This window comes from Ostrea edulis, chromosome 2, assembly GCF_947568905.1.
Source record: "Ostrea edulis chromosome 2, xbOstEdul1.1, whole genome shotgun sequence".
Taxonomy (NCBI): domain Eukaryota; kingdom Metazoa; phylum Mollusca; class Bivalvia; order Ostreida; family Ostreidae; genus Ostrea; species Ostrea edulis.
Genome location: NC_079165.1, coordinates 48,103,857 through 48,130,582, shown reverse-complemented (window position 1 = coordinate 48,130,582; position 26,726 = coordinate 48,103,857). Strand labels below are relative to the sequence as shown.

The following is a 26,726-nucleotide window of genomic DNA, read 5'->3' as shown; positions in this document are numbered from 1 at the left end:
TAGCAGCCTGTCTCTGAACCATTGTCATTTTGTTTATGTCCTCAATAAAGTATGGGTCCCACACTCCAATTTTAATGCTCATAGATTCTCTTTTGTCTTTTTGATTCTTTTTGGTTCTCTTTTATCAGCTGTTAACTAGCAACTGACTAATTGTAATGATTGTAGTCATATCTGGGCTCAGTGGGCTGAGGGATAGAACACGATGCAGCATATAGCACATATAAATATTAATAGTCAGACATGACAACATTACTTCAGGTCATTAATAAAAAACGTGGGAATAAAAAAAAATTGCAACTATTCAGATGCTGGCATAGTAGGCCCTACTAAAAGTGTGTTAACCCTGTAGCTCAACTGTTGAGCGTTGGACTTCAGTCTTGTTATTCTTAGTTGCTGGGAATTCCTAGTTCATTTATAACCCATTGTCAGTCCTTAAAACAGTAGTAAACTGTTCTAGGTGGCCATGGAAATTATGGAATAATGTACAAATTTTCTGATGTTAGTCTGGGGTGGATCTCAAGAATGTATCTGAAACATGCTACCACTACCTTGTCTAGTTATGGCCTCTTGTTGATGACTCCTATTTAGAGTATAAAGTCTGAAATTTCTAAATCATTGCTTCCTGTAAGATTCTTGTAGAGCTCTATGATGTTGCCCCATACTCATGTATCGTGTTTCAGAATGACTAAGATTAGGTATTCCAGGCATTTGTCATCTGTCGTGTAGCTCTATGCAGCATACATGTATTCTTTATTAAATGCAGACATGTGATAAATGTAAAACTAAAATGTTAACCAGATAATCTGTATAGCAGATAATCATTTGGTCATACTTATTTAGACACCCTCAAAGTTCAGCTATAATTATGCAGATGAGATCAGCTTAAGTTATGATGACATAGTTCTTGTATGTTACATTTAGCAGTTGTTTTTTTTAAGATCTTGATTTCAAGGGCCTGGGCCTTTCCAATATGGAATATCGGGACCATTATTTCGGCTCTGATTCTGTCCTGGTTTTAATATTTAGTATGTTCAATGAGATCACGTTTTCTGCATTAACTTGGGCAAGTTTTCAGTAAACAAGCACATGTTACTTATTTACTATTACTTATTATGCCCCCCTTTGAAAAAGAGGGGGCATATTGTTTTGCACCTGTCAGTCGGTCGGTCTGTCTGTAGACCATGTGTTGTCCGCTCAATATCTTGAGAACCATTCACTTGATGATAATGATATTTCATATGTGGGTTAGTTATGAGTAGAAGAGGATCCCTATTGTTTTTCAGGTCAAAAGGTCAAAGGTCAAGGGTCAATCTACTCTGGACATAGGAATATAATGTCCGCTCAATATCTTGAGAACCCTTTGCTTGAAAGACATCAAACTTGGCACACTGGTACATCCTAAGGAGTAGATGACCCCTATTGATTTTGAGGTCATATGGTCAAAGGTCAAGGGTCAAACTGGGCATAGGAATATACTGACCATTCAATGTCTAGAGAACCCTTTGCTTGACAGACATCAAACCTGGTACGCCAGTACATCTTCAGAAGAAGATGACCCCCATTGATTTTAAGGTCACATGGTCAAAGGTCAAGGGTCAAACTTGACATGGGAATATACTGTCTGCTCAGTATCTTGAGAACCCTTTTCTTGACAGACATCAAACTTGGTACACTGATACGACTTCAGGAGAGGATGACCACTATTGATTCTGAGGTCACATGGTCAAGGGTCACAACAGACAGGAATATACTGTCCGTTCAATATTTTGAGAACCCTTCGCTTGGCAGACATCAAACTTGGTCCACTGTACATCTTCAGGAGAAAATTATCCCTATTTATTTTGAGGTCACATGTTTAAAGGTCAAGGGTCAAACTGGACATAGGAATATACTGTCCGTTCAATATCTTGAGAACCCTTTGCTTGACAGACATCAAACGTGGTACACTGGTACGTCTTCAGGAGAAGACGACCCCTATTGATTTTCAGATCACATGGTCAAAGGTCAAGGGTCAAACTGGACATTGTAATATACTGTCTGCTCCATATCTTGAGAACCCTTTGCTTGACAGACATTAAACTTGGTACACTGGTACATCTTCAGGAGAAGATGACACCTATTGATTTTGAGGTCGCGTGGTCAAAGGTCAAGGGTTAAACTGTACATAGGAATATACTGTCCGCTCAATATCTTGAGAACCCTTTGCTTGACAGACATCAAACTTGGTACACTGGTACATCTTCAGGAGAAGATGACTACTAATTATTTTAAGGTCACATGGTCAAAAGTCAAGGGTCAAATTGGACATAGGAATATACTGTCCGTTCAATATCTTGAGAACCCTTTGCTTGACAGACATCAAACTTGGTACACTGGTACATCTTCAGGAGTTGATGACCCCTATTGATTTTTAGGTCACATGGTCAATCCACTCTTGACATAGAAAGATATTGTCTGCTCAATATTTTGAATTGATAATACTACTCTCAATCAAATGATGTGTGTGTGTATAACCCTTTTCAATTTTGCACCATGGGGGGCATATGTGTTTTACAAATATCTCTTGTTTACTATCAGATATAGTGAGTACAGGCACATTTTAGCGTAGTTTTTGAAAGTTGAGGGGTGGGAAACAAATGAAGAAAAAAGTGCCATTATATTTACATGAAAAATCTTAGTTAGCAAGAAAAGCAGTTCTACCCAAACCCTTAAATTGTTAAGGGGGGGGGGGGGGGGGTATTCTTCAGTTCATCGATCCAACCTTGCATTTCCACTACCACTCACCGCTACTATATCAAGTGACCAGCTATTGAATGGATCTTTGCATGCACTAATAACAAAATTTAATGTTGTATGTGATAATTTAAAGATTAAAATTGAGTAATATAACATCTATAAGTATTCCCTTCCTTAATAAATAAATGGTGACTTTCATATAAAATCTATAATTTTTAAATTTCAGCTGATTATATTTAAGAAAAGTTCTTTGAGAATACACAAAAACATAAATGTAGTGCAGTATTTAATTGATATTACGTTAGGCATTGAGAGGATGAGTTCACTACTGTCAGGAAACACCGATACTGAATCAAATTTAGCATTCAGACGCACATAATGCCTTGACCCACGTGGTTTGCGATAGCTTCCACTGACAAAGTCAAGTTGTCGTTTTTACCAAGAATGAACTCTTTGTGGTGCTAGCTAGTAATTTACTTCATTGATTACAAGGAATTGATACATTTCTGTCATGAGTTGGAGGCTGAGATTTTTGGTATTGATTTTACAGTAGCATTTGCTTTTGTGGTCGATTGGTTGATATAAATGTGGAATAAAACCATTGAAGTAATGAATGTAGACTCAATTGAGCTATTTTGATCACCTGTTGTCCATCTGTCTGTCTGTCTGTAAACTTTTCACATTTTTAGGTCACCTGAGTAAACTCAGGTGACCTATTGCAATTGGTTGTCGTCTGTCGTGCGTTAACAATTGAACATTTTTATCTTCTTCTTAATAACTACCAGTCCAATTCTTTTCAAATTTGGTATGAAGTATCATTGGGACAAGGTGGACATAAATTGTAAATTTCAGGACTCCAGCACCCCTAGGGGCGGGGCAAAAACTGCCCAAAATTGACCAATTTTCAAAAATCTTCTCAAGAACCACACACATGTATAAAAAAAAAAACAAAAAAACAAACAACTAAATACATAGTGATGTAGAGCAGGAATAGTGCTATTGATACTAAATTGAAAGTAAATAGATATTTAGAAAGAACAGGTAGTCCTTTACCAAAATTGTAAATTTGATTTATCCAGGGGTAGGGGTTTTGGTATCAGGGTGGGGCCAAAATGGTCATTATTAAATGTGTGAACAATAGACATTTTTAACTTCTTCTTGATAACTATCATTCCAATTCTTATCAAATATGGTATGAATCATCATTGGGACAAGGGGGACCTAAATTGTAAATTTCAGGACTCCAACACCCCTGGGGCCCTAGGGGTGGGGCAAAAGCTGCCCAAAATTTACCAATTTTCAAAAGAACCACACACATGTATGAAAAACTAAATGCATAGTGACGTAGAGCAGTAAGGCCTCTACCATAGTTGTAAATTTCATGATCCCGTGGGTAGGGGTTCTGACCCCAGGGCGGGGCCAAACTTGTTATATAGTGTTTATGTGTAAAACACTTAAAATAACATTTTCTTTAGTGCTTTTGATACTAAATTGAAACTAAATGGATAGAGCAGGTAGTCTTTTACCAAACTTGTAAAGAGGTATAGCCCATTTGCTGACGATACGGCCGACTCAGAAATCTAAATGGAAAACACCGGTTTCCAATAATAGACTGGCGTGTTATATTTAAATATAAGGCCAACGTTTTTGATGTTTCGTTAACCAAGATAAATAACTGCCGCAGTTTAGCATTACTGACATTTATATGAGCTTTTCTTTACTTAATAAACCATTTCCCTATTTGGAATGATGAACAGTACAATATTTTCATAGACCTGTGCATTCATATTACACAACAACCCTTTTACATATGGCATTACTTAACTCACTGTTCTGACATGACTGCAGCGCCTTTAATAGATATCATCAGTTCATTTGCCTTTGGTTGATAATTCGAGTGTTTATCTTTGCCTAAATATCATATGACAGTTGCTACATGAGTTTTTATTTATTTTTATTTTTTTGAGAAGTCAAACTGTATAACAGTTCTTTTCCTCCCTTGACTTATTTTTACTTATTACATGCTGTGCATTTGTGTCCTTTTTCTTGTAGTATTTGTTTAGGTTTTCGTCAGCCACATTACAGTTTGAAATTCCTGTGCACACAGGAACATGTTAGTGTAAACAAGCGGAACTACAATGATCTCGGAATAAATTCCCTTTCTTTAAGTCGTAACTTGCAAATATTAGAAGTTATGATGAAAATGACTAATATTTGTTATTATATATGTATCACATTTACCCCCCCCCCCCTTCAAGAAAACGACCCCAAAAAATGAAAAGCAAAAAAAAAAAAAAAAAATAGATTGGAAAAATATTGGACTTGAACTCGGGGAATGTATGGTTTAAGTGTAAGATTACCGAGCACCTAAACCACTAGGCCACCCAGGCTTGTAAGTTTAAAGGTTTAACTTTTGACAGGCTGCTAAATCTCAAGGTAAATTTTGAGAACGATTTTTGCATATTTTATCCATTTTTAACAAGAGGGCCACCTTAAACCAAATTTCCTCAAACGGACTTATATACAGTCATAAGCAGGTAAAACAACTTCAGTGTTTTATTTCTGGTTTAAGGTGGCCTTTTGCAACAGTTTGCAATTTTTTATGCCCATTACGTTACATCTACTATATAATCACTGTGATGTTTATGCTTATCAAATAAATATACTATCAACATATCGATATCTTTATTAAGTAATTTGGGTAAACACAAGTATAAACTGACATTGTATAGCAGAATATTTGTAAAAAATGATATTCAAGAAAAAGGTATTTATGTAGGCGAAATTGCATACCAAGTGCGCTATACCTCTTTGATTTTCCCCTGGCGAGTAAGGGTTTTGACCCCAGAGTGGGGCCAAACTTAGTATATAGTATTTATGTGTAAGTTTGCTGATACTGTATAAAATCTAAATGCATACTTAGGAATACCAGAGAAGGATGTACAAAAAATGGTGAATTTCACAACCCAGGGTTATGACTTTAGGATGAGTCCAAATTAGTCATAAATTTTGATGTTTTAATGTTAATACACCTATTATTTAAAGCCTTTCATCAGTGTATGCACTTTTTAGGGCAGTGAAGTTTTAAGAACACATCTTGTTTTATACTGTTGGTGAACATTAGAATTTAGCTAAGATATTCAGAACAGGAAATTGTTTCTAGATTTCATAGCCCATGGAAGTAGTGATACTTTTTCACTAGTATTCAGGTGACGATAAGGCCTGTGGGCCTCTTGTTAACTTCTCCAGAGCCACTGGGCCAATTTCAATCAAACTTGGCAAAAAGCATCCTTGGGTGAAGGGCTTTCAAGTTTGTTCAAAGGAAAGGCCATGCCTCCTTTAAAGGGGAAATCATCACAAAAATGCAAAAATAGGTGGGGTCATTTAAAAATCTTCTCAAGAACCACTTGGCCAGGAAAGTTCAAATTTACATGAGAACTCCCTGACATAGTGCAGATTCAAGTTTGTTCAAATCATGGCCCCTGGGGGTAGGGTAGGGCCACAATAGGGGATCAAGGATCAAAGTTTTACATGCTGATATCTAGAAAAAATTTTCTCAAGAACCACTGGGCAAGAAAAGTTCAAATTTACACGAAAGCTTTCTGGCATAATCCAGATTCAAGTTTATTAAAATCATTGCCCCTGGGGGTTACTAAGGGTGGGGTCACAATAGGGGATCAAAGTTTTACATTCGAGTATATAGAGAAAATCTTTCAAAAACCACTGGGTCAGAAAATTGCAAATTTACACGAAGGCTTCCTGACAAACAGTAGATCCAAGTTTGTGCAATTCATGGTCCCTGGGGATAGGGTGTGGTACAACAGGGGATTGAAGTGTTGTATGCTGATGTATAGGAAAAATCTTTAAAAACATCTCTTGAACTTTAAGATAGGGCTTTCATATTTTGTATATACATTTTTTTCTGAAAGACCTTTCATGTGATGCAATGGTGTGTAAATCTTGTGATCTTGACCTGGAAGTTTGACCTACTTTTAATAAAAATGTTTCCTATTTATTGCAAGGTCTTCATATCATACCGTGATCTATGATCTTGTGACCTTGGTCTTATCCAGAACATCAAGATCATGTTAGTCATATTGGTGTTGAGGCATTTCTGTGTTATGTGAATTCATTTTCTGTTATGTTGTGATCCTTCGGGGCTAGGTTGGGGCCACAATATAGGGTCAACATTTTTCTTGGGAATAAGATTAATAAAAAAAACTTTGATAAAAAAAATCTTTAAAAAATCACAACAGCTGAACCATGGCATGGTCAAGGTGACTTGGGTGAGCAATGTGGCTTGTGGGCCTCTTGGGTTTTTTTATGTACAAAGGTATGTTCACTTTCCATCTGGTACTTCAGCATAGCAGTCATTATTTATGTATCAAATACAACAGTGACATTGGTCACATCGATGGTGATTCTTTTCTCTATCATTTTCCTCAATGCACAAAGTGCATTTCATAATGTCTATGCTCCTGCTTTCTCCTCCATACCATGCAGTAGATTAAGGGGAGGGGGTTTAATTTGGAGCAAATTTGGGGAGCTGTGAAGACATTTGTTTTTAACATTTTAAAATTCCCGGTCAAAATCACTAAAATTTCTGCACAAAGAAAAATATGGTGATAAAACATCACCTTGTCTACATCCTCTCTGAATAGTGAATGGCTCAGAGGGATTTTTCTGTGATTAATTGTTGAAGTTAAAATACTTGTACGTCTCTACTGAATGACAAAAATGGAGCAATATTGACATCAAAGGTACATCTTACAAGAACCTAGAATGTAAGATGATTGATTGTACATGCACATGCATCGTTTTTGGACCTCCTATTTTGGACTCACTCTTATTTCCTCATTTTTCATTGAAATCTTTTGAAATTTATCTTGAATTTGTATATATCAATTTGGTCAAATTACTCACAAGTACTTGATTGGATGTTAGTTATCCTTCTATTACAGATTTGTTTCTTAATGAAATGATCTGAAAGTTGTGATATACATGTAGCTATATATTAAAACGCTTCACTTAGGAGTGTTGTTAGAATCACAGCTATCCCGCATGCATATGTGCTTAATTTTGATTGGATAATAGTTAAAACTTCTATAAATTCCTTGTTTATCAATGGATTGCTATGAAAATGATACTGTATATATTTACTGAGACACTTGAAAGTTACTGACTAAGAAGTTCATGCACATTGGATTGATTTTGATTGAGTAATGTTTAACTTATATAGCTCTCTGATAAATGAATGAAATAAGGTAAACTTTTTACTGTATATAATGTGTATTGAATTATGTAATGGAACTATCTAAAACAAATGACATTATGTTTTAAATGGGGGGGGGGGGGGGGGGGGGGGGGGGGCATCTGTAACGGTCCCTGTTACAATTAACACTACATGTAGTTGATTTTCATTTCTTTTTCCACTATAGGCATTTGTAATGATGTTTTAAAACAATGGTGTACAGCAGCAGTCAATGCACACATACAGTGAAGTTAAGGCCCCAGATGACATAAACATTGAAACACATTATCTAAGGTATAAAGCAGAGATTTACAAAACAGGTCCTCTATAAATTGATCTGCTCGCTGGGATCCATTTAATTTCAAATTGCCCTCATTCACATACTGCAGTTTGTTGGTGTAGAAGGTGATGGACATCCATTCTAGACCAGCAAGATACTGTACTAGCCAGTTTGAGGATGTGAGGGCTTTTGAGCTTCTTTGATAGAATTTAGCAGCTTGGTATTCAGGGGAAGTTTTATGCAGCAAATATGGTTCAATATCTACTAAAGAATGGGATTATTATTGTAAGAGGTTATAGATTTGCTTAATACAGTTTCAGAAGTTTAATGGTACTTTAACTTTAATCATTAGGTAGTGGAATTTTTTAATTGAATTTGTTAATATTTGACATGGTTGATGGAAGCCGACTTGTACATTACTTGTACATCATACTGAATGAGAAATGCCATACGCCACTTGGAGATTCCGTGCTAGTGAGGAATCAATACATTGCCTGAATCTATGAAATCTTGGACAAACATAGTATACATGTAGCTTGTCATATATATATGACTGGTTATTGTTTTTCCCTCAAGGGCTGCATAGAAATGGGTAAAAAAGATTATACTGTGGAAAAAAAGGAAAAGTTTTGTGCTGGCAAAATATGATGCGGCATGCTTAACACATTGTGACACGTAATCAATACCCATGGACAGTTTTTAATGCTGTCTTTGACTTCACTGTTTACTGTAATCAATAAAAATTTGATGCTTTGTGTAACTGTAGCTGTGTAAATACAAGTATAGTGTCAGCATGCTATACCTACATTGGACTAACATCAAAGAGCCGTATTCAACAAAAGTTTCTTTCCTTGTAGTTTGAAGATGGCAATGAAAGCGGGAAAGTGTCCAACGGACGAATTGTCCACTACAAATTTTGCTGTCACCTCCTCTCGGGACATTGATGACCAACAATGCAGGTATATGTTTTTCTTTGACATAGTTAATCTGTGTATACAAGTTACATGCATACAGTGATAATGTGTGTTCAGGATGTGGAAAAGAATTTGTAACTTTGTAAGTTATTCAGAATTTCCTAACAAGTATAGTGTATAGAAACAAATGGTGGTTTCCTAAAGGATTTCACTGAAATAAATAAACTGATGTGTACAGGTTCATTGTATGTATTACAAACAACACACACATTTAATGTACCTGAGATACACTCCATTGTAATACAAACAACACACACATTAAATGTACCCAATATACACTCAATTGTATTACAAACAACACACACATTTAATGTACCTGAGATACACTCCATTGTATTACAAACAACACACACATTTAATGTACCTGAGATACACTCAATTGTATTACAACCAATATACACATTTAATGTACCTGAGATACACTCAATTGTATTACAAACAACATACACATTTAATGTACCTGAGATACACTCAATTGTATTACAAACAACACACACATTTGATGTACCTGAGATACACTCAATTGCAAAAATGTGGGGAGGGCATATGGAGGATCTTGAACGAGTGCTTATGGCATATGAAATTTATTAAATGAGTTACCAGATTTAATACTTCCTAAGCCTTGGCGAGGGAAATACTCAAATCTGGTAACAAATTTCATATGTCATAAGCATGAGTGTAAGATTCTATTTACTACACAACTATCATTAAACGCACACTTTAATTTACTGTCTATTTCACATCCCGAATGTCACAGAAATTTTTTGCTTTTAATTTGATTGAGACATTGTCGCTATGTCATGGTTTGAAGAAACTTGAAATTAATTTCACTTCATAAAAGACACAAAATCCTCTTGGAACAACCTTGGTGACAAAACAAGGTCTTTTACTGCCAATGTTAACAATTTCAAAGGATGACATGTTGTTTTGTTTATGTGGTGCATGAATGATTGACCTACCTAATTTGCATAGTTATGAACCTGTGCTACGAGTTCATGACATTTTTCTGAATCTGTGTTATGAACCTTGGAAAAGTACTGTTGTGTGATAAATACATATCATAAATGCCTTTGATCGAGCACTTTACAATAAATGATTTATTGGCAGACATGTAGAGATCTTCACAACTCCACACATGAAGTTTGTATTTTCTGTGAAGAACTCGGATCGTATGCAATCTGGATATGTGGGGTTCAACTTGATGCAAGTAAGCATTCTGGGATTTATAATATTTTCTCATCCCCCCCCCCCCCCTATTTTATCTATTTCTTTCCTGGAGCATGGACAACAGTTACATGTATCAATATTCATTTTGATATGAAATAAATATCAGGTCCATATAGGCCCCCAATGTAAAGTTGCAGAATGGTTGTGATGTACTGATGGCTGGATTTTTTTTCTCCAGAGAAGATGGGCAAACATCTCTTTGAATCAAGACTTAACAGTGAAAGCTTTCAAGTTCAATTCCAAGACGGATACTATAGGGACCGTTGTGTTAGAGGTGGACTTTCTTCAAAAGAAAAAGTATGGTTTTACTTTCACTCGTTAACTAAATCATTCTCTTATTTGAAGACCCAGGCTATGATGTAGTACATGTATCATAATTAACATCAAGTGTGGATAATTTCAGTATTCAGCAGTGCATGTACAGGTACTACAGATTTGCATTTTCCTCTTTTTTTCAGTGCTAATTCAGATCCACATGACACAGACAAAATGGCAGCTGAGTTCCTTATGCAGTTCAATAATATGGCTTTCACAGAAGGTCAAAGTCTGGCTTTCCAGTTTGCTGATAAAAAATTACTGGTCCTCACAGTCAAAGAGATAGAAGGTAAAAAATTACTGGTCCTCACAGTCAAAGAAATAGAAGGTAAAAAATTACTGGTCCTCACAGTCAAAGAGATGGAAGGTAAAAAATTACTGGTCCTCACAGTCAAAGAGATAGAAGGTAAAAAATTACTGGTCCTCACAGTCAAAGAGATAGAAGGTAAAAAATTACTGGTCCTCACAGTCAAAGAGATAGAAGGTAAAAAATTACTGGTCCTCACAGTCAAAGAGATAGAAGGTAAAAAACTACTGGTCCTCACAGTCAAAGAGATTGGAGGTAAAAAATTATTGGTCCTCACAGTCAAAGAGATAGAGGGTATCAAAGTTGAACTGAGGCCAAGATTTGGATATGTAATGAGAAAATGAAGTAACATATTTGATGACAGATTTGCATTTTTATAAAAGATGTCCCCACCCTCTCATGTGTCTTTAAGGATCATACAGTGAAAATGTATTCTTTAAAAATCTTTTTCCTAACTCCTGATATAAAACATCCACACTGAGGACATAGTAAAAGGAAGACATTTTAACCAAAATTGGGAAATCCATGGCTCCAAGCTGAATTAGGGATCTAGTGTTTGGATGAGGAATTTGCTTTGTTTGATGCATGATTTATGATCTGAGGTGTTTGTTATTCTTATCAGGAATCAATTTATGATTTTTTTCTTCAACACTATAAAGCTATATATATGAAATAAATTCTAAGGAGGAATACTACACCAGAGAAATTGATATGAATGAAAAGTGAAGGATATGTGCAACAATATTTTGAAATTGAAAACTTTCAAATTTACTTTATTTTGTCAAAAAATGCAGTTATAGTACAAAACAATCTGAAAAAAATTCAAAACCCCTGCTGGACTCAAACCCGCAATCTACAGTACAGCAGTCGGACGTGCTAACCTACTGAGCTACTCATTTTTGAATGAATAGACAAATATTGCTGATATTTATATTTTCATTCATGTTTTATAAGGCAGTCAGCCATTAAGACGATGTAGAGTATAGCTCCTTATATGCAATTGTATTGGAGTTATATACAATGTACATTGTATAGAAAAATTGTAATATTTACTTATTCAGTGTATATGTTTTCAATGTACATAGTTAGGGATTTGACTCATGGTGCACATTCCAAACATGCAAAATGCTATACTGTTATAATTATGAAACTGACTGTCTTACTAAATCGGCTGCTCATCATTGACCATGTGCTCTATAGCATCATACTCAATCATTACTTCTTCATTCGTTTCAGAAATTACTCCAAATAAGCTACAGATAGATATTGTTTAGAACTGTCATGGTAACCAAGGGGTTTGGGCACTTCCTTTGCGACAGGAAGGACTAGGTTTGAGTCTTGATCCTAATGCTGTGTCAGACCTAAGACATTTAACATACAGTAGTGACTGTTCCTTCACCAAGCACCTAGCGTTAAAGTGAAAGTCACAAATATTTTGGATGTGACTTTAGAAATAGGGGTTTTGCGTCATTATAGGAATTAAGTGCCATAATAAATAATCCTCACTGCCATGACTGTAAGTGCCATGATAAATAATCCTCACTGCCATGACTGTAAGTGCCATGATAAATAATCCTCACTGCCATGACTGTAAGTGCCATGATAAATAATCCTCACTGCCATGACTGTAAGTGCCATGATAAATAATCCTCACTGCCATGACTGTAAGTGCCATGCATGGGTCAAAATTTATGGCACTTCACTTAGGGCTGGTGATGTCACTACATGAGTGAAGAATTCTCAAATGGGATGTAAACAACATACAAACAAAACATTATTTTGAAAGTTCACAATATATAAAACATGCTTGTCTCACAATACATCACTACATGAGTGAAGAATTCTCAAATGGGATGTAAACAACATACAAACAAAACATTATTTTGAAAGTTCACAATATATAAAACATGCTTGTCTCACAATACATATGATTTCTTTTTAGTTTCTGTGCAGTTGAAACATGTTAGCTCAGGTATATATAATGTTAAGATCACTCCAATGCAAGAAAGTCTTCTGATTGTGGGATCTCAGGATCATTCCAACTCATGAATTTGAATTGCAAACATTGAACTACTGTTTTGACATAGTGCACTTTAAGGAACCTTTTAAGAGTTATATATGCCCAAAATGATTAGTTAACAGATACGTAGTAGACAACTAGAAGGAGGCATTATTATAAATGAAGTTTTGTGTAAATTTTTCTTACAGTGATTGACTTTACCAAAATGAAGGATGGTGGTTCTGGGACTGAAAAGAGAGTAAGTTTTCACACGATGAATTGATTGTATACTTTGGATACAAATTTTATTTGAAAAGGGATATACAGTGGAGCCTCGGTAATCCAGACACCATTAATCCGGACGCTTCACCTTCCGGACGGTTTTTTTAGGGAACGGAATTTTTATACATTGTTTTGAATCATTAATCCGGAAATTCGCGTTCCGGATCCGGACGGTCACTTTTTACTACAAAACGTTATAATGCATTGAAAATTGTACCGTTAATCCGGACGGTAATTTTGTTTAGGGAAGGTCTGTGTCGGACAATTTTAGCAAGGCGTAAATTATAAAGAAAACAAGCCACACTGTCTAATTGAAGTGATTACCTGTACCCTGTCAACACCTCCCACCAATTAGGTGGTGTGTGATGATAAGTCTGTTAGATAGCACGTGCCGATCGAGACATTGCATTGCCAATTTTCGCACATAAGATCGTTATTGCGTGTAGTGTTGAATTTTGTAAATAAATCTGTAGCATATTATTTTATAGTCTTGATCAATAGCCTAATAGTATTAATAAATTAAACATCATGCCGTAATGATAATTTTTTTTTTTTTAACTGCTACACATGTCAGTTATGCTGATTCGTAAATTGATATCGGCTTCTTCAAATCTAAAGAGTGTAGATTATACTTCTAGATTCTGGATTTTATACTGTTGATTGGCGTGAAATATACATGTATGTTCATGCACATGTATATGTAGTATAAGGTTTTAACGTTTAGAATGTCACGCATGTAGAATGCACCTGTGTACCATTGATTCTTGTTACGATGTTGTAGAGCTTTATTGCTTTCGAATTTTTTAACTCTGGGTAGAAGTGAGAAAATTACCATTTTAAGGAAAATGACAATTAAATTCTGTTTGTACCTGTAATGTTAGTTTCACCCGAGTTTTGTTCCATTATTATCGCATCATGAAAATAATAGGTGCGCGTGACTAGATCAAAGCAGTAGTAGGTCTTGATATTACGAGCTTAAATGATTTTGTTCTCCCGATATTGTCTTGGATAATTATAGAATAAGAAATATAAACTCTGGCAGATTGAATTTTGGTTAAAGAATGTTGTCAACTGACATGATAATCCCGAAATTCTTATATCAACTTTGGACGATGAAGATTGTTTTAACAGACCACCAAACCCGTGAATCGTGACAGATGGAAATTACCGACCTCTTTAAGAAGTAAAAGTGTGATGAAATGTTTGAAGTGTAAATGATTATGGTAGTTACTAATGATTTATTTACTTATAGTTACATAAAGTGCTTCATTATTTGTTTTAGTGCATACGGTACACAGTTTTCTATATTTATTTGTAAGGATCATATGTATGTACAATGTAAGCACAGGCAAATACACTGAACACGTACATTAAATTTTAGTGCTTTGAAATGCATGTAAATGTTAACATTATCATAATTTATTTACTAATGCAAATGGTCAAATCCAATGATAGAATGTGTTTAATTCACTATGCATCAATAAAGTAGGCACATATTGGTTACTTATGTAAAGATAGAAAATATGCGATTCAATTATCTGGATGCTTCATTTATCCGGACGATTTTGCTGGGAACCAAAGTGTCCGGATTAACGAGGCTCCACTGTATTCTACATTTCAGTTTGCATTGCTGACTACTATTTCTTTCATAATTTGTTTTTATTTTACTTTTCAGTCTCCTTTGGGTTTGCTAACTCCCAATACTGCAGTGGTGTTTGAAAAAGTAGAGAACTCCACAATCAATTTAATCGGAAAATCTAAGAGGTGAGGATACCATGCAAATAATGTAAACGTTAAGAATCACACCATTTCTAGAATATATTAAAATTTTCCAGTATTTGCATGAAAATATATGTTAATTAGAACATATAAAATTAGATTGCATTGTCTGTAGTAAGCAGGCCTTTACATCCATCATTAACCCAGACTGGGACTTCAATAAAATGGGGATAGGAGGTTTGGACAATGAATTCTCAGCAATCTTCAGGAGGGCTTTTGCCTCTCGTGTGTTCCCGCCAGAAGTTATAGAACAGTTAGGTAGGCTGTCATTTTTGTTGTTAATTATTATAATGTGCATAACATTAAAGTTGCAAGAACTTGAATAAGAATAAAAATGTATTTTGGTCTGTTGGTCCTTAGGTTGTGTTTTAAATGACACGGAATCAATTGACAATACCAGGAAGGGACATAATTTTGATTCCACCTGTTTTTTCTTATTGATTTTAAAACTGATCTTGATTGATGATATAAAATATTCATTTCAGGAATGAAGCATGTAAAGGGTATCCTTCTGTTTGGTCCTCCAGGAACAGGAAAAACTCTGATGGCCAGGTAAGAAAACATACATTAAGTAAAACTTAGTAAGATAGTATCATGATGAAGAAATGATCTGATATTTTTGTTCTAAAATAAAAAATACATGCAGTAGAACATTGTTATATGAAATCTTAACAATCATTTCAGTGTTGGTGCCACAAACTGTCATTGGTTAGTGTTTATAGAAGGCAGTTACAATTTCAGTACCTGACATGTCTTGTGTGTTCTAACTTTTTTATTATGTCTTTTTTTCTAACTTAACAGACAAATAGGGAAAATGCTAAATGCCAGGGAACCTAAGATAATAAATGGACCACAGATTCTTGATAAATATGTTGGAGAGTCAGAGAAAAACATAAGAATGCTCTTTGCTGAAGCAGAAGAAGAAGAACAAAGGGTATGAAAACCTAGAAGCTTACTCTGTGACAGCCTTTCTAATTTTAACAGTTTCCTCATAATGAGGACTAATTGCTCTTCATGCTTACCGTGGATTCATTATTATTTATTGAACACCAGTGTTCATTGTTTTTGTGGTCGAGCAAGTAATCAATTAAGAGCACTTTCTATTTAAAAGGAAATAGCAAAGGGTAGTTATTCCCAAATTTATGTACTCACTAAATTGCCCTAAAAAATTACTAGAGGTCATTGCTTTTGGTTGAGAAGTGTTAAATGAATATAAATGATCAAGTCTTCTTTTTCAGTGTGGCCTTCACAGTGGACTACATATCATTATTTTTGATGAGATTGATGCCATTTGCAAATCTAGAGGATCTGTGGTGTGTATTGCCTTGTTATATGAAAAAATTCCTCAGAAGTCATATCTGTATCATTTTAAATCCCAAAGACATGTTTGAAATACATCTGCTTTTTTGCATCTGTTTTATTTTATTTTGAAACAGGCTGGAAACACTGGGGTCCATGATACGGTGGTGAATCAGTTGTTGTCAAAGATTGATGGTGTGAATCAGCTGAACAACATCCTTGTTATAGGTACAACACCATACACTAAAACAAAATCATCATAGCAACGTATCACAATATACCAATATAACCACAAAATCGCACATCCTTAAACATCATAGCAAGCAACTGTAATGTCATTAAATTTGAGATGTCTATTTCTTTTAAAAGTAAGAATTTGAGCAAATATGTATTTAATGTTCTCATGATTATTAAGTCTCCCAAATGAAGGTTCTTGTGTCCCCGAGCACATAGTGTCGGGGACATAATGTTTTTGCTCTATTTCTTATTATATTTTTTTCTTAATATTCCTCTTCTTTAGTGGTGAAGTTGTCCACGCGATTTTATGAAAGTGCTTTAACAGATCCACTCAAACTTTGTTGGCTGATAGCATACATGCCAACTTTTAAAAATCCCTATGAGGGATTTTGTGCTTGTCAACCTTTTTTTAAAACTCTAAATTTGTGACAATTTGTCGTAAAAATAAATTTGTGTCTTTTCTAAGAAAATGTCAATCTAATCATTGTACATATATCATATATTAACACAACATCAATTCTTTTTTATTCTCCATTAATTTCAACAGAACTCAATAAACATACTTTGAAAAATACATGTATACATAATTATTTTATTAAAATTGTCAACTTTTCTGCAAAAAGTTAAAGATACACTAATGTATCACCCCAACAATAAGTTACATACAATACTTATTAATAAAGTTGCATCGTTTTACACCATACATGTAACATGACTGGACTAGATATCAAAATTTAAATTAAAACATAGGTATATAGGTATGACTACAGAGGCAATCTTGCTGTCTGTAAACATGCCTTGCTGGTGGAACAATCTTCAACCAGAAAAGGAGTTCTCTGCCACGAAGTTCCCAAACAAAATTACACATGACATCTGAAATACGTTGTAATTCCAAAACAAAAACAAAAAGTCATCAAAATATAAAATAAATTATTGTCAATTTACTTGCTAATATCAAATTCAATATTAAAATTTTAACAGACTAATTACATGTAGTAACAGATTTATGCAAATTACATATTGCAAAGTCTATTGAATACTAGGCCCTCTATAATTTTATAATACATCTCTATGATTTAGATATATAACTGAAAAAATATAATTTGATGCACCTATTACATATCTTGGGTGCTGTCATTCGGGAATGTCCAAATGTTTGGTGTTGTCGTTCACGTTTATGTAAAGAATATGCCAATTTGAAATCCATCTTCCCAATTAATTACCATCAAAACATGCTCCTCATGGTCCAATATACACCTCAGCATGGGTAGACCATCCCGATACTTACAAACTAATATCTCCAGTGACCTTGACATTTGACCTTGATCATAAAAACTATTACTTTTAGAACCAAAACCGATAGAGACATTGAATCTTCAGATGTGATAAAAGGATATTGTGACCAACAAACTACTATCAAGGTCAAGTGACTCCAGTGACCTTGACTTCTTACTCTTATAAAATAGATGAAAATGTAAATAAACATATTCTTAAATGATTAACAGACATGTTCCACACTTTATTTCAATATCTCTTTTGTGCAAGTGGGTTGTTAATGTGGGGGGAAAACAGTAGTTCTCAGAAAAAGCCCACTTTTACACAGCCAGTACTTGGGGAGATGTTATAATCTGCAGATTACAATCATATCTTGTTTGGTTTAAGTTTATGAAATTTTGCAGGAATGACCAATAGAAAGGACATGATTGATGAAGCTTTACTGAGACCGGGGAGATTAGAAGTACAAATGGAAATTGGTTTGTAATTGTAGTCACATTATTGTAAGAAATGCTTGAATTTGCTAAATGCAGGAACTTCAGAAGCCTAAGGATTACTGATGTTTCATGTAGCAGTTTTATCTAAGAAAAATCTGTATTCTTCAGGTTTACCAGATGAAAAGGGTAGGGTCCAAATACTAAACATTCACACAACGACAATGAAAGAAAATGGAAAATTGTCTCCTGATGTTGATATAGAAGAACTGGCTGCTCTCACTAAGAATTTCAGTGGTGCTGAAATTGAAGGATTGGTGAAGGCAGCTCAGTCAACAGCCATGAACAGACTAATTAAAGCTACAAACACTGTGGAAGTGGACCCAGATGCCGTGGAGAAATTGTTTATCACAAGGAAAGACTTCATGCATGCTCTAGAACATGACTGCTCTCCTGTAAGTTATATAATGTATTACACAAAGTGGCCGGGGCATATAGTTTTACCTTTGTCTGTCCTTCTACAACACCAGGACTTTTTTCTAAATGCCTTGAGATATTGAATTGATTTTTTGTGTGCAGGTGTATATTGATGAGTTACAGACCGAGTTTGATTTTTGTTTTGGTTTGTTGATATTTGATGGAGTTGTGCCCCTTTAACTTAGAAAAATTAATTCTTGGACCAGTTTTCCGCACTTTTTTTCTAAACGTCTGGAGATATTGAACTGATTTTTTTGTATGCAGATGTATATTGATGAGTTATAGATTGCGTTTGAGTTTTGTTCCTGTTTGTTTATTTTGAAGGAGTTGTGCCCCTTTAACGTAGAAAAATTAATGTATTTATTTTATGGCTGTTAAAACATATAAAGGATTGTTGTTGAGTTCTTCATTGTACTAAATGTGTGTAACATACAATCTGAATACCACATTCAATGCTATACTTCGATGGATTTCCTACCTTTGACTGCAGGCGGGGGTATTCGTGTTGTGCCGACACATCTAGTTTCCTGTAGAGTTACTTTATAATATTCATGTACCATATTGCAAAATGCAATAGAATCATTTTTCTTCAATTGCAGATATTATGATTTATTATCCTACAAAATATGAATTTACATTAATATGTTTCAGGCATTTGGCAGCAGTAAAGAGGAGTTTGAGAAATATATTGGCAATGGGATCATCACTTGGGGAGATCCTGTTCAGAGAGTGTTAGAGGATGGGGACCTTCTCATTTCTCAGACCAAAACTACTACAACTACACCCCTGGTCACAGTCCTTGTTGAAGGTCAGTTCTGTAGATTCCTTATTTTATGTGAGTACTTAATTCCATGGTCTGGCTGGTTTTGTTCAAATTGCAAGAATGTAAAATTGTTGAGTTCAGACTTTTATTTCACATCATCCATTTTGTTTCTAACAGCCAGAATGAAAACTCGACTCTGCTTCCGGTGAAATTCCTGACATTTATTTGAATTAACTTTCTTTATTTGATATTGACCCGTCTTTATCGATCTGTTTATTCAGTTCAGGTTTCCCATGAGTGAGCTTGCGTATTAAAACATGAATGAAACATGGCATCCCCATCAATAAAGATGGTTTTTAAAAAAAAAAATCAAATTCATCTAAACCTTTCGATATTTCTTAACAAACTTAATCTGTGCATTGTTATTTCAGTAATGATTCGATGATTCAATAAATTATGTATGGGAGTACCTAAAAATTAAAATTACACTAGACAGGTATTTTTGTATGGCTGGATGGGCCCCAAAAACAGTAAATTTTCCAAGGTATATAAGCAGATACACATGTAGTTCAGTTATATGTATTTTAGGTCCACCTCATAGTGGAAAAACATCTCTGGCAGCACAGATAGCCAAAAATTCTGACTTCCCATTCATCAAAGTTATCAGCCCAGAGAACATGATTGGCTTCACAGAACCTGCCAAGTGCCAGACCATCAAGAAGGTAAATGACAATGAGATTCCATTTAACATGGAATTATTACTGGTTTTAAAACTAATGGGGGCTAAAGCTTTCTTCTCCATTTGTCCATATCTCCTCTGTCTGTCAGTCAGTCTCATTGGTTTTGCAGACTTTTTTTCCCGTTATGCTTGCATTGATCATTTGAAACTTGCTGTGTAGTTTCAGAGTGGCAAACTACAGATCAAGTTCGAATTTCATAACGTTTGATGGACAAGTTTAAAAAGAATTTTTATATTTTACATTTTTTATTCATTGGTATCGGGATTGTGTTCAGATAGAAATGCGGTAAAAGTAGGATATCTGAATAAAGGCAGTCAACAAGCCACGATCGCAGATTTTGGAAGAAAAAAAATGCTTCATTGATTTGACATTTCAAGCTCATTAATTACAATAGGAACATATCAATGAAAATATATATCAAATCTTTTACTTGCGCGAGTATTTTTATGTAGTCTGTAAGCAAAATCTGATGTGTCTGCAGTTCTCAATTTTCTGCATTCCTTCAGTATCGGGTATTTGAAATTTGCCTTCAAACAGTTGATAGTAAGTAGTATTGAAGTGAAGTTGTATCGCTGTGTTGTTCTGTGTTCCATTTGCACGATTATTTAAATATTTCCCCCGCTTACTTTGTGCAAAGACTACTATTTCATCCCTGATAAAACTTCATGCATCAACTGTATGAACAACAAAACATTAAATTAATTCAACACTGGTAAACATGGTACCAATGTATCTGGTCACAGTTCAAGGTCAAACAACATCAAATGTATATTTCCTCGAATATTAGTACAGTCGTCAATTAATGGGGGTGCCGGTAGGGGACATGTATTGCTTATGCATTACTTTCAGAATGCTTGTTTGATTAGGAATGGTTATTTTCCCATTTTATTTAGCAGTGTACTAGTGATTAATGCATCAAGTAAAACCAACCTAAAAATTTCTGTTGAATTAAAATGAACAGTATACAGTTATTGACTGGGTTCGAGGACAACAGCTGTTTTGTTTGACCCGAGGACGGATCTGTTGTCTGAAGTCGTAGTCGTAAACTGGTGACTGGTCAATAATCCACGGGTGTGAGAGTTGGTTTAACAGTTAAAATGTTGGTTCTAAATCATATATTAGTTTTATGTAGGAAAAATTAAAGTGTATAACAATTGTGGATGTTACGCCAGCATGAATGACCTCTAATCGTAACCCCATACTGTTCACGCTCTGATCTATGCAGCAGTCTCATGCTAACAAGCTTAACCTTCTAATAAATCTGTTGCTCCCAGCATATTTCTATACCTCTAGATTTCCCTCATTATTTATTTCTCAAATTTAGTCACCATATTTTTGTTTACATTGGGTAAATATCCAGTAGAGGGAGAGATATACGAAGTCATACATACTATTGAGTCTCTCACGAGTTATCATTGTCATACCATTACTTACAAATTCAAAATGCTATCATAGGCAATATTTTTTAGGGAGAGAAGAAATGAGTGCTGAACATTTGTACGCTTTACAAGTAGATACTTTGGTGTTGGATCTGCTGAACTGAATAATTTTTAAGACGTTCCGAGATATATTTCCTATTAATATTACGTAAAAAATTTTAAGGCGAAAATGAAATTAAGAATTTGTTCCTATTTATTTATTTTTAGTGGTAAGTGTTATATAGGGATTTGAAAATATATAATGACTGTTGATTTGTGGGGTGTGGGTGGGTAGATGAGGTCGAGAGAGGCCGTTGCAGGAAATCTTCCTCTAAATAAAAGTTGGAGAGAAAGAGATTTCCTTCCATGTAGCTTTTTGAAGTTAACACGTATGCCAATTTAACAATCTAATTAGAATTAGATGTTAGATCTGCTTGCATACTCACTGTATATAATGCTTAATTTCAATTAGATTGCACATATGCAATAACAGAGATGATCGCATTAGTTTGTATTCTTAGTGAAACGCTACTATCTGAGTTCCAGTATTGTATGTGATGCTTTTCAGTAATATCAAGGATTTTCTATAAAATACAGTAAAATATCTGTATCTCGAATATGGGTTATCTCGAATACCCTGCGTATGTCGAAGTCGATTGCCTGTCCCAGCCATAATCCAGATATAAATGATTTTAGACACTCCTGATATCTTGAATAACCCGCTTATACCGAAGTGTCATCAAGGTCTCCGCCTCTAATTTCACCCGGTTTATCTTGAAGTGCAGTCAATTTTGTGGTCTGCTGAACATACCTGGTCTCTTTACTTCACACATACTCGCTTGCAGCTGTTCACATCAATTAGAATGGGCAATTGCTAATTAATCCCCACCTTAAGAGTTCCATTGCACAGTAATTGGTATTAAAGACAACTTGGGTAATTCGCGTAGTCTTCGTACATAAAAGGATTAAATTCACGGCCAATTACAAATAAACCCACCTGATATTATGGATGCTGTTTTTAATGATACAAACTATGTTATTTTAAAACAAGTTTAATGAATATACACAAAGATTTTTAAAGTGCACATGAAGTTAATAATAATGAAAAGGATAACATATTTGATAATATACGCTTTATCATTAACACAGAAAATAGAAAAAACGCAGTTCAAAGTGAACTGAAATTCAACAATTTAAAAGATGACAGCTGCACATAAAAAGAGGCACAGAATATTTCATCATTCAACAACATATCTCGGCAAACTTATTTAGATACAAAATGAATATACAACGGAATGTTTTATAGAAAAAATTAAACAGCAATGTTTTTGAATTGCTATAGCAACTTTTAATTCATTTATTACTGGGATAAAAATAACAGAAGACATGATTGTTATTCATAGTGCAAGTGTAGTGCATCAAATGAACATATAGAAACATAGGTAAAGTCATTTCACAGAAAGACAAGTTTGGATATCTTGAACCCCTGGATATCTCAGAAGTTTTGTCGAAGCCCCTTGAACTTCGAGATACAGATATTTTACTTTATTTTACAAAATGTTTCAATGTCCCTGTGTCATTCTTCACTGTCACAACCACCTTCAACTACAGTACATTAGCCGTGTCATTCTTCACTGTCACAACCACCTTTAACTACAGTACATTGGCTGTGTCATTCTTCACTGTCACAACCACAACCACCTTCAACTACAGTACATTAGGCAATCAAAATGCAGAACCCTTAATAGCCCCATTAGATTGTGAGTTTATTTCTTGGATTTATCTATTTACAGATGTTTGATGATGCATACAAATCTCCTCTTAGCTGTATTATTGTTGATGACATTGAAAGATTATTAGGTATGTACAGATATATATATATATATATATAAATATAAACAAAAATATCAGCAATGAACCTACATGTTATCTTTTAGACATACAAGTCACTAGTATCGCTAACCATGCATGCTTTTTGATTTTCAGATTATGTTCCTATTGGTCCTCGATTCTCTAATCTAGTCCTTCAGGCTCTGCTGGTATTATTAAAGAAAACACCACCAAAGGTAGATAATGGTTGGCCCTGCATCATTGCAGTAGTTTAAAATCATGTATTGTACTTTGTGTTTGAAATTTTCATAATATTGTCTGAAATAGTTTTCCAACAAAATACACGACACATGATTTGCAGAACTAAGTCCTAAATTATTTCTCCTTTAAGGGTCGCAAACTTTTGGTGATTGGAACTACCAGTAGAAAAGATGTCCTTCAGGAAATGGACATGGCTCAGATATTTGGTACAATCACTCATGCTTCTAATATATCTACTAGTGAACATCTAATGGCAGTCCTGGAAAATGTGGATGCTTTTAACAGCAATGAATTGGAAATACTAAGAAGAAAAACTGCAGGCAAAAGGTGCATGCACAATACAATATCTAATCTATGAGTTTGTAGAGTAATGTGCTTTTAAGCAAACACAAAATCATTGTATTTAGTGTGTGAAATTAATGGTAGACCGTTAGAGAAAATCTATAGAAAATGTGTCTGGTCTACAGCAAGTTCAATGTTTTAAGACCAACTTAAATGGTAGAGCGGTCAAGTTAGTGAAACAATTTATACAACACTTCTCGCGCATGTAGGAATCATAATTAAATTGGTGACAAATTTCCATGGTAGGTTCTAATGATCATATGATGATCTGGTATGTAATTTTTGATCAATTAAAAGACATTTTGTGTATAGTACAGAAAAGTAAACTTCATACCCTTGATACTGCTTCCAAGTTGCACAGAGTGAACTTTTTAGCTCACATGAGCTGAAAGGTCAAGTGAACTTTTTTTATCACATTTTGTCTGTCTATTAGTTCGTAAACATTGAACATTTATGACTTCTCCAGAACTGCAGGGCCAATACAGGACTTTCGATTTATGGATCCACTCTGACTTTTTTTGCGCGTTGAATGTAATTGTAGGGCATATGTCACTTCTGTATTACAATAACAACTAAGTAAACAAGCATGGAAAATTTCAATTGCAATCAAGTTCCTGCATATAAATGATATCTTTCTAAGAAAGGAATCTCCACAACCATTTATAGGAAAACGCATTTGATTGAATTATGTGAGTTGGCAAGGGAAATAAGTCTCAAGGCATAGAAATGAAAGACGATGCGATTATGTCAACATGGGTAGAGAACTTCCATCTGTTTACACCCAGGTACTGAGCACCAATAGTGACATGGATCATCAGCGTTCTTCCTCTTGTTATCAGAGATTGTCACATAATTTTCTTGTAAATGCTTATTTATAAGACTTTGAATTGTAGTGCATGCATGTTCAAATATGTTCTTTTTTTCACAGGTTGTGGATTGGAATCAGGAAATTATTGGTTCTCATAGAAATGTCAAGACAGGTAAACATTGGCTTAGTATTTCAAATAACACTCTGAGCATACTTTTATTGGTTCTTAGTATTTATGTTCGTGCTGAAGACCTACAGGCCATTCAGAGTGGGTCTGTAAAACAGGCACATTTTTTAAAGCATCTTTGAAAAAGTAGAGATAGCACTAATGAAATGGTTGGTGATTACTTTGAATTTTTGGCATTTGTATTAACAATATTTATTTTGATAAATTATGATACTTTACAGATCAGTGAATCACACAGAATCCCCAAATTTTTGTGTGTTTTGGAAGAGGAAGGTGGACTAGAAATGTAGAGACATCTTTGTTAAAATTTAATTATCATTTGTTAGTGTTTAGAATAAACTACAGTCACTGTGTCTATAGTCTGTGACAGGTTTAGTGAAAATGGTATCTAGTTATTTATTATGTTTTAGCATGTAATTAAAAATGTTTTTAAGCAGTTTTGAACCTGTAATTATATGCAAGTTTGTAGTGTTTACACTGAATGGAGCATATTTTTTTATTGTCAAGATATTAAAGACAAAAGGATTGGGCACAATTTCTTAAAACTTTGAACTCCCTCTCCTAGTGTTCACACTAGAGGAAGCAGTCACTTAAAGCTGTACATGATAACTTAAAAGAAAGTATTGCAGAATTTAGGTTTGGTTGTTAAGCAGGAATTTGTGGAGTGTTTTATTTGTACATTGTAGACACAGAGTAATGAATATTGGATGTTGTGATCTTAAGTACAATATTGTCTTTGTAGGATGATAAAGGAAACTGGTTAAGTCATTTAAAGAATTGTTTCATTGGAATGAATTCTGTGTTGCAGGTATTAAAATGCTGATGTATAGAAAAATAGCATTTGTTAGACAATAAGTGCAATAGAAATAAAGTTTTTGTCTTAGAACAGCATCAACATAAAATGTACATGTATCAAAATGTTCTCAAGATGTATATATTGCAAAAAATAATGCCACTGTGATGTTAGAAGCAGAACTAAATGTAACTGATGTTCACATGTTCAGATGACAATATAAAACTTTAACAATTTAGATCATTCCGAATGGTGTGAAATGAAATCAATGCTCATATTATTATGTGATAAATGACAACATAATAAAGAGAAGTGGTTCATGTAACCTTTACACATATGCTGTGACATTTGACCCAAAGTAATGGCATGACTCTAAAGTCATGGACAAAATAACATACTTGAGTTTAGAAACATTCCAGACCTTCTTAACATGACCCAGATTTAATAACATGATACACATTTAAACATCATACTGAATTCAGAGTCATTCCAAACATAATAATCATAATGATGATTAGACAACACGTATATAACACTGATAATTAGAACGTTTACAGTAATTAGAACGTTTACAGTTTATACAACACCCATAATTAGAACGTTTACAGTGTATACAACACCCATAATTAGAACGTTTACAGTGTATATAACACCGATAATTAGGACGTTTATAGTGTATATAACACTGATAATTAGAACGTTTACAGTAATT

At 34.5% G+C, this 26,726-nt stretch overlaps 1 protein-coding gene across 3 annotated transcripts in view; it reads left to right on the top strand.

Annotated features, from left to right (window-relative positions):
* Positions 1–26,351, top strand: part of LOC130051756 (vesicle-fusing ATPase-like) — a 28,517-nt gene extending 2,166 nt beyond the window's left edge. For 2 of the 3 annotated variants that reach the window (XM_056154344.1, XM_056154345.1), the window contains 20 exons: positions 9,125–9,226; positions 10,349–10,448; positions 10,647–10,765; positions 10,927–11,072; positions 13,299–13,348; positions 15,047–15,135; positions 15,266–15,408; positions 15,636–15,702; positions 15,952–16,084; positions 16,389–16,463; positions 16,587–16,677; positions 18,366–18,440; positions 18,567–18,850; positions 19,524–19,680; positions 20,224–20,357; positions 23,587–23,653; positions 23,780–23,859; positions 24,015–24,211; positions 25,155–25,206; positions 25,443–26,351. In XM_056154344.1, coding sequence (XP_056010319.1) covers positions 9,125–9,226; positions 10,349–10,448; positions 10,647–10,765; positions 10,927–11,072; positions 13,299–13,348; positions 15,047–15,135; positions 15,266–15,408; positions 15,636–15,702; positions 15,952–16,084; positions 16,389–16,463; positions 16,587–16,677; positions 18,366–18,440; positions 18,567–18,850; positions 19,524–19,680; positions 20,224–20,357; positions 23,587–23,653; positions 23,780–23,859; positions 24,015–24,211; positions 25,155–25,206; positions 25,443–25,511 — 2,230 coding nt within the window. In that variant the 3' untranslated portion in view covers positions 25,512–26,351. Of the gene's footprint in view, positions 1–8,179; positions 8,282–9,124; positions 9,227–10,348; positions 10,449–10,646; positions 10,766–10,926; positions 11,073–13,298; positions 13,349–15,046; positions 15,136–15,265; positions 15,409–15,635; positions 15,703–15,951; positions 16,085–16,388; positions 16,464–16,586; positions 16,678–18,365; positions 18,441–18,566; positions 18,851–19,523; positions 19,681–20,223; positions 20,358–23,586; positions 23,654–23,779; positions 23,860–24,014; positions 24,212–25,154; positions 25,207–25,442 lie in introns of those variants that run through there. The other variant, XM_056154343.1, reaches the window with a different exon arrangement.
* Positions 26,352–26,726: the final 375 nt, after the last annotated feature.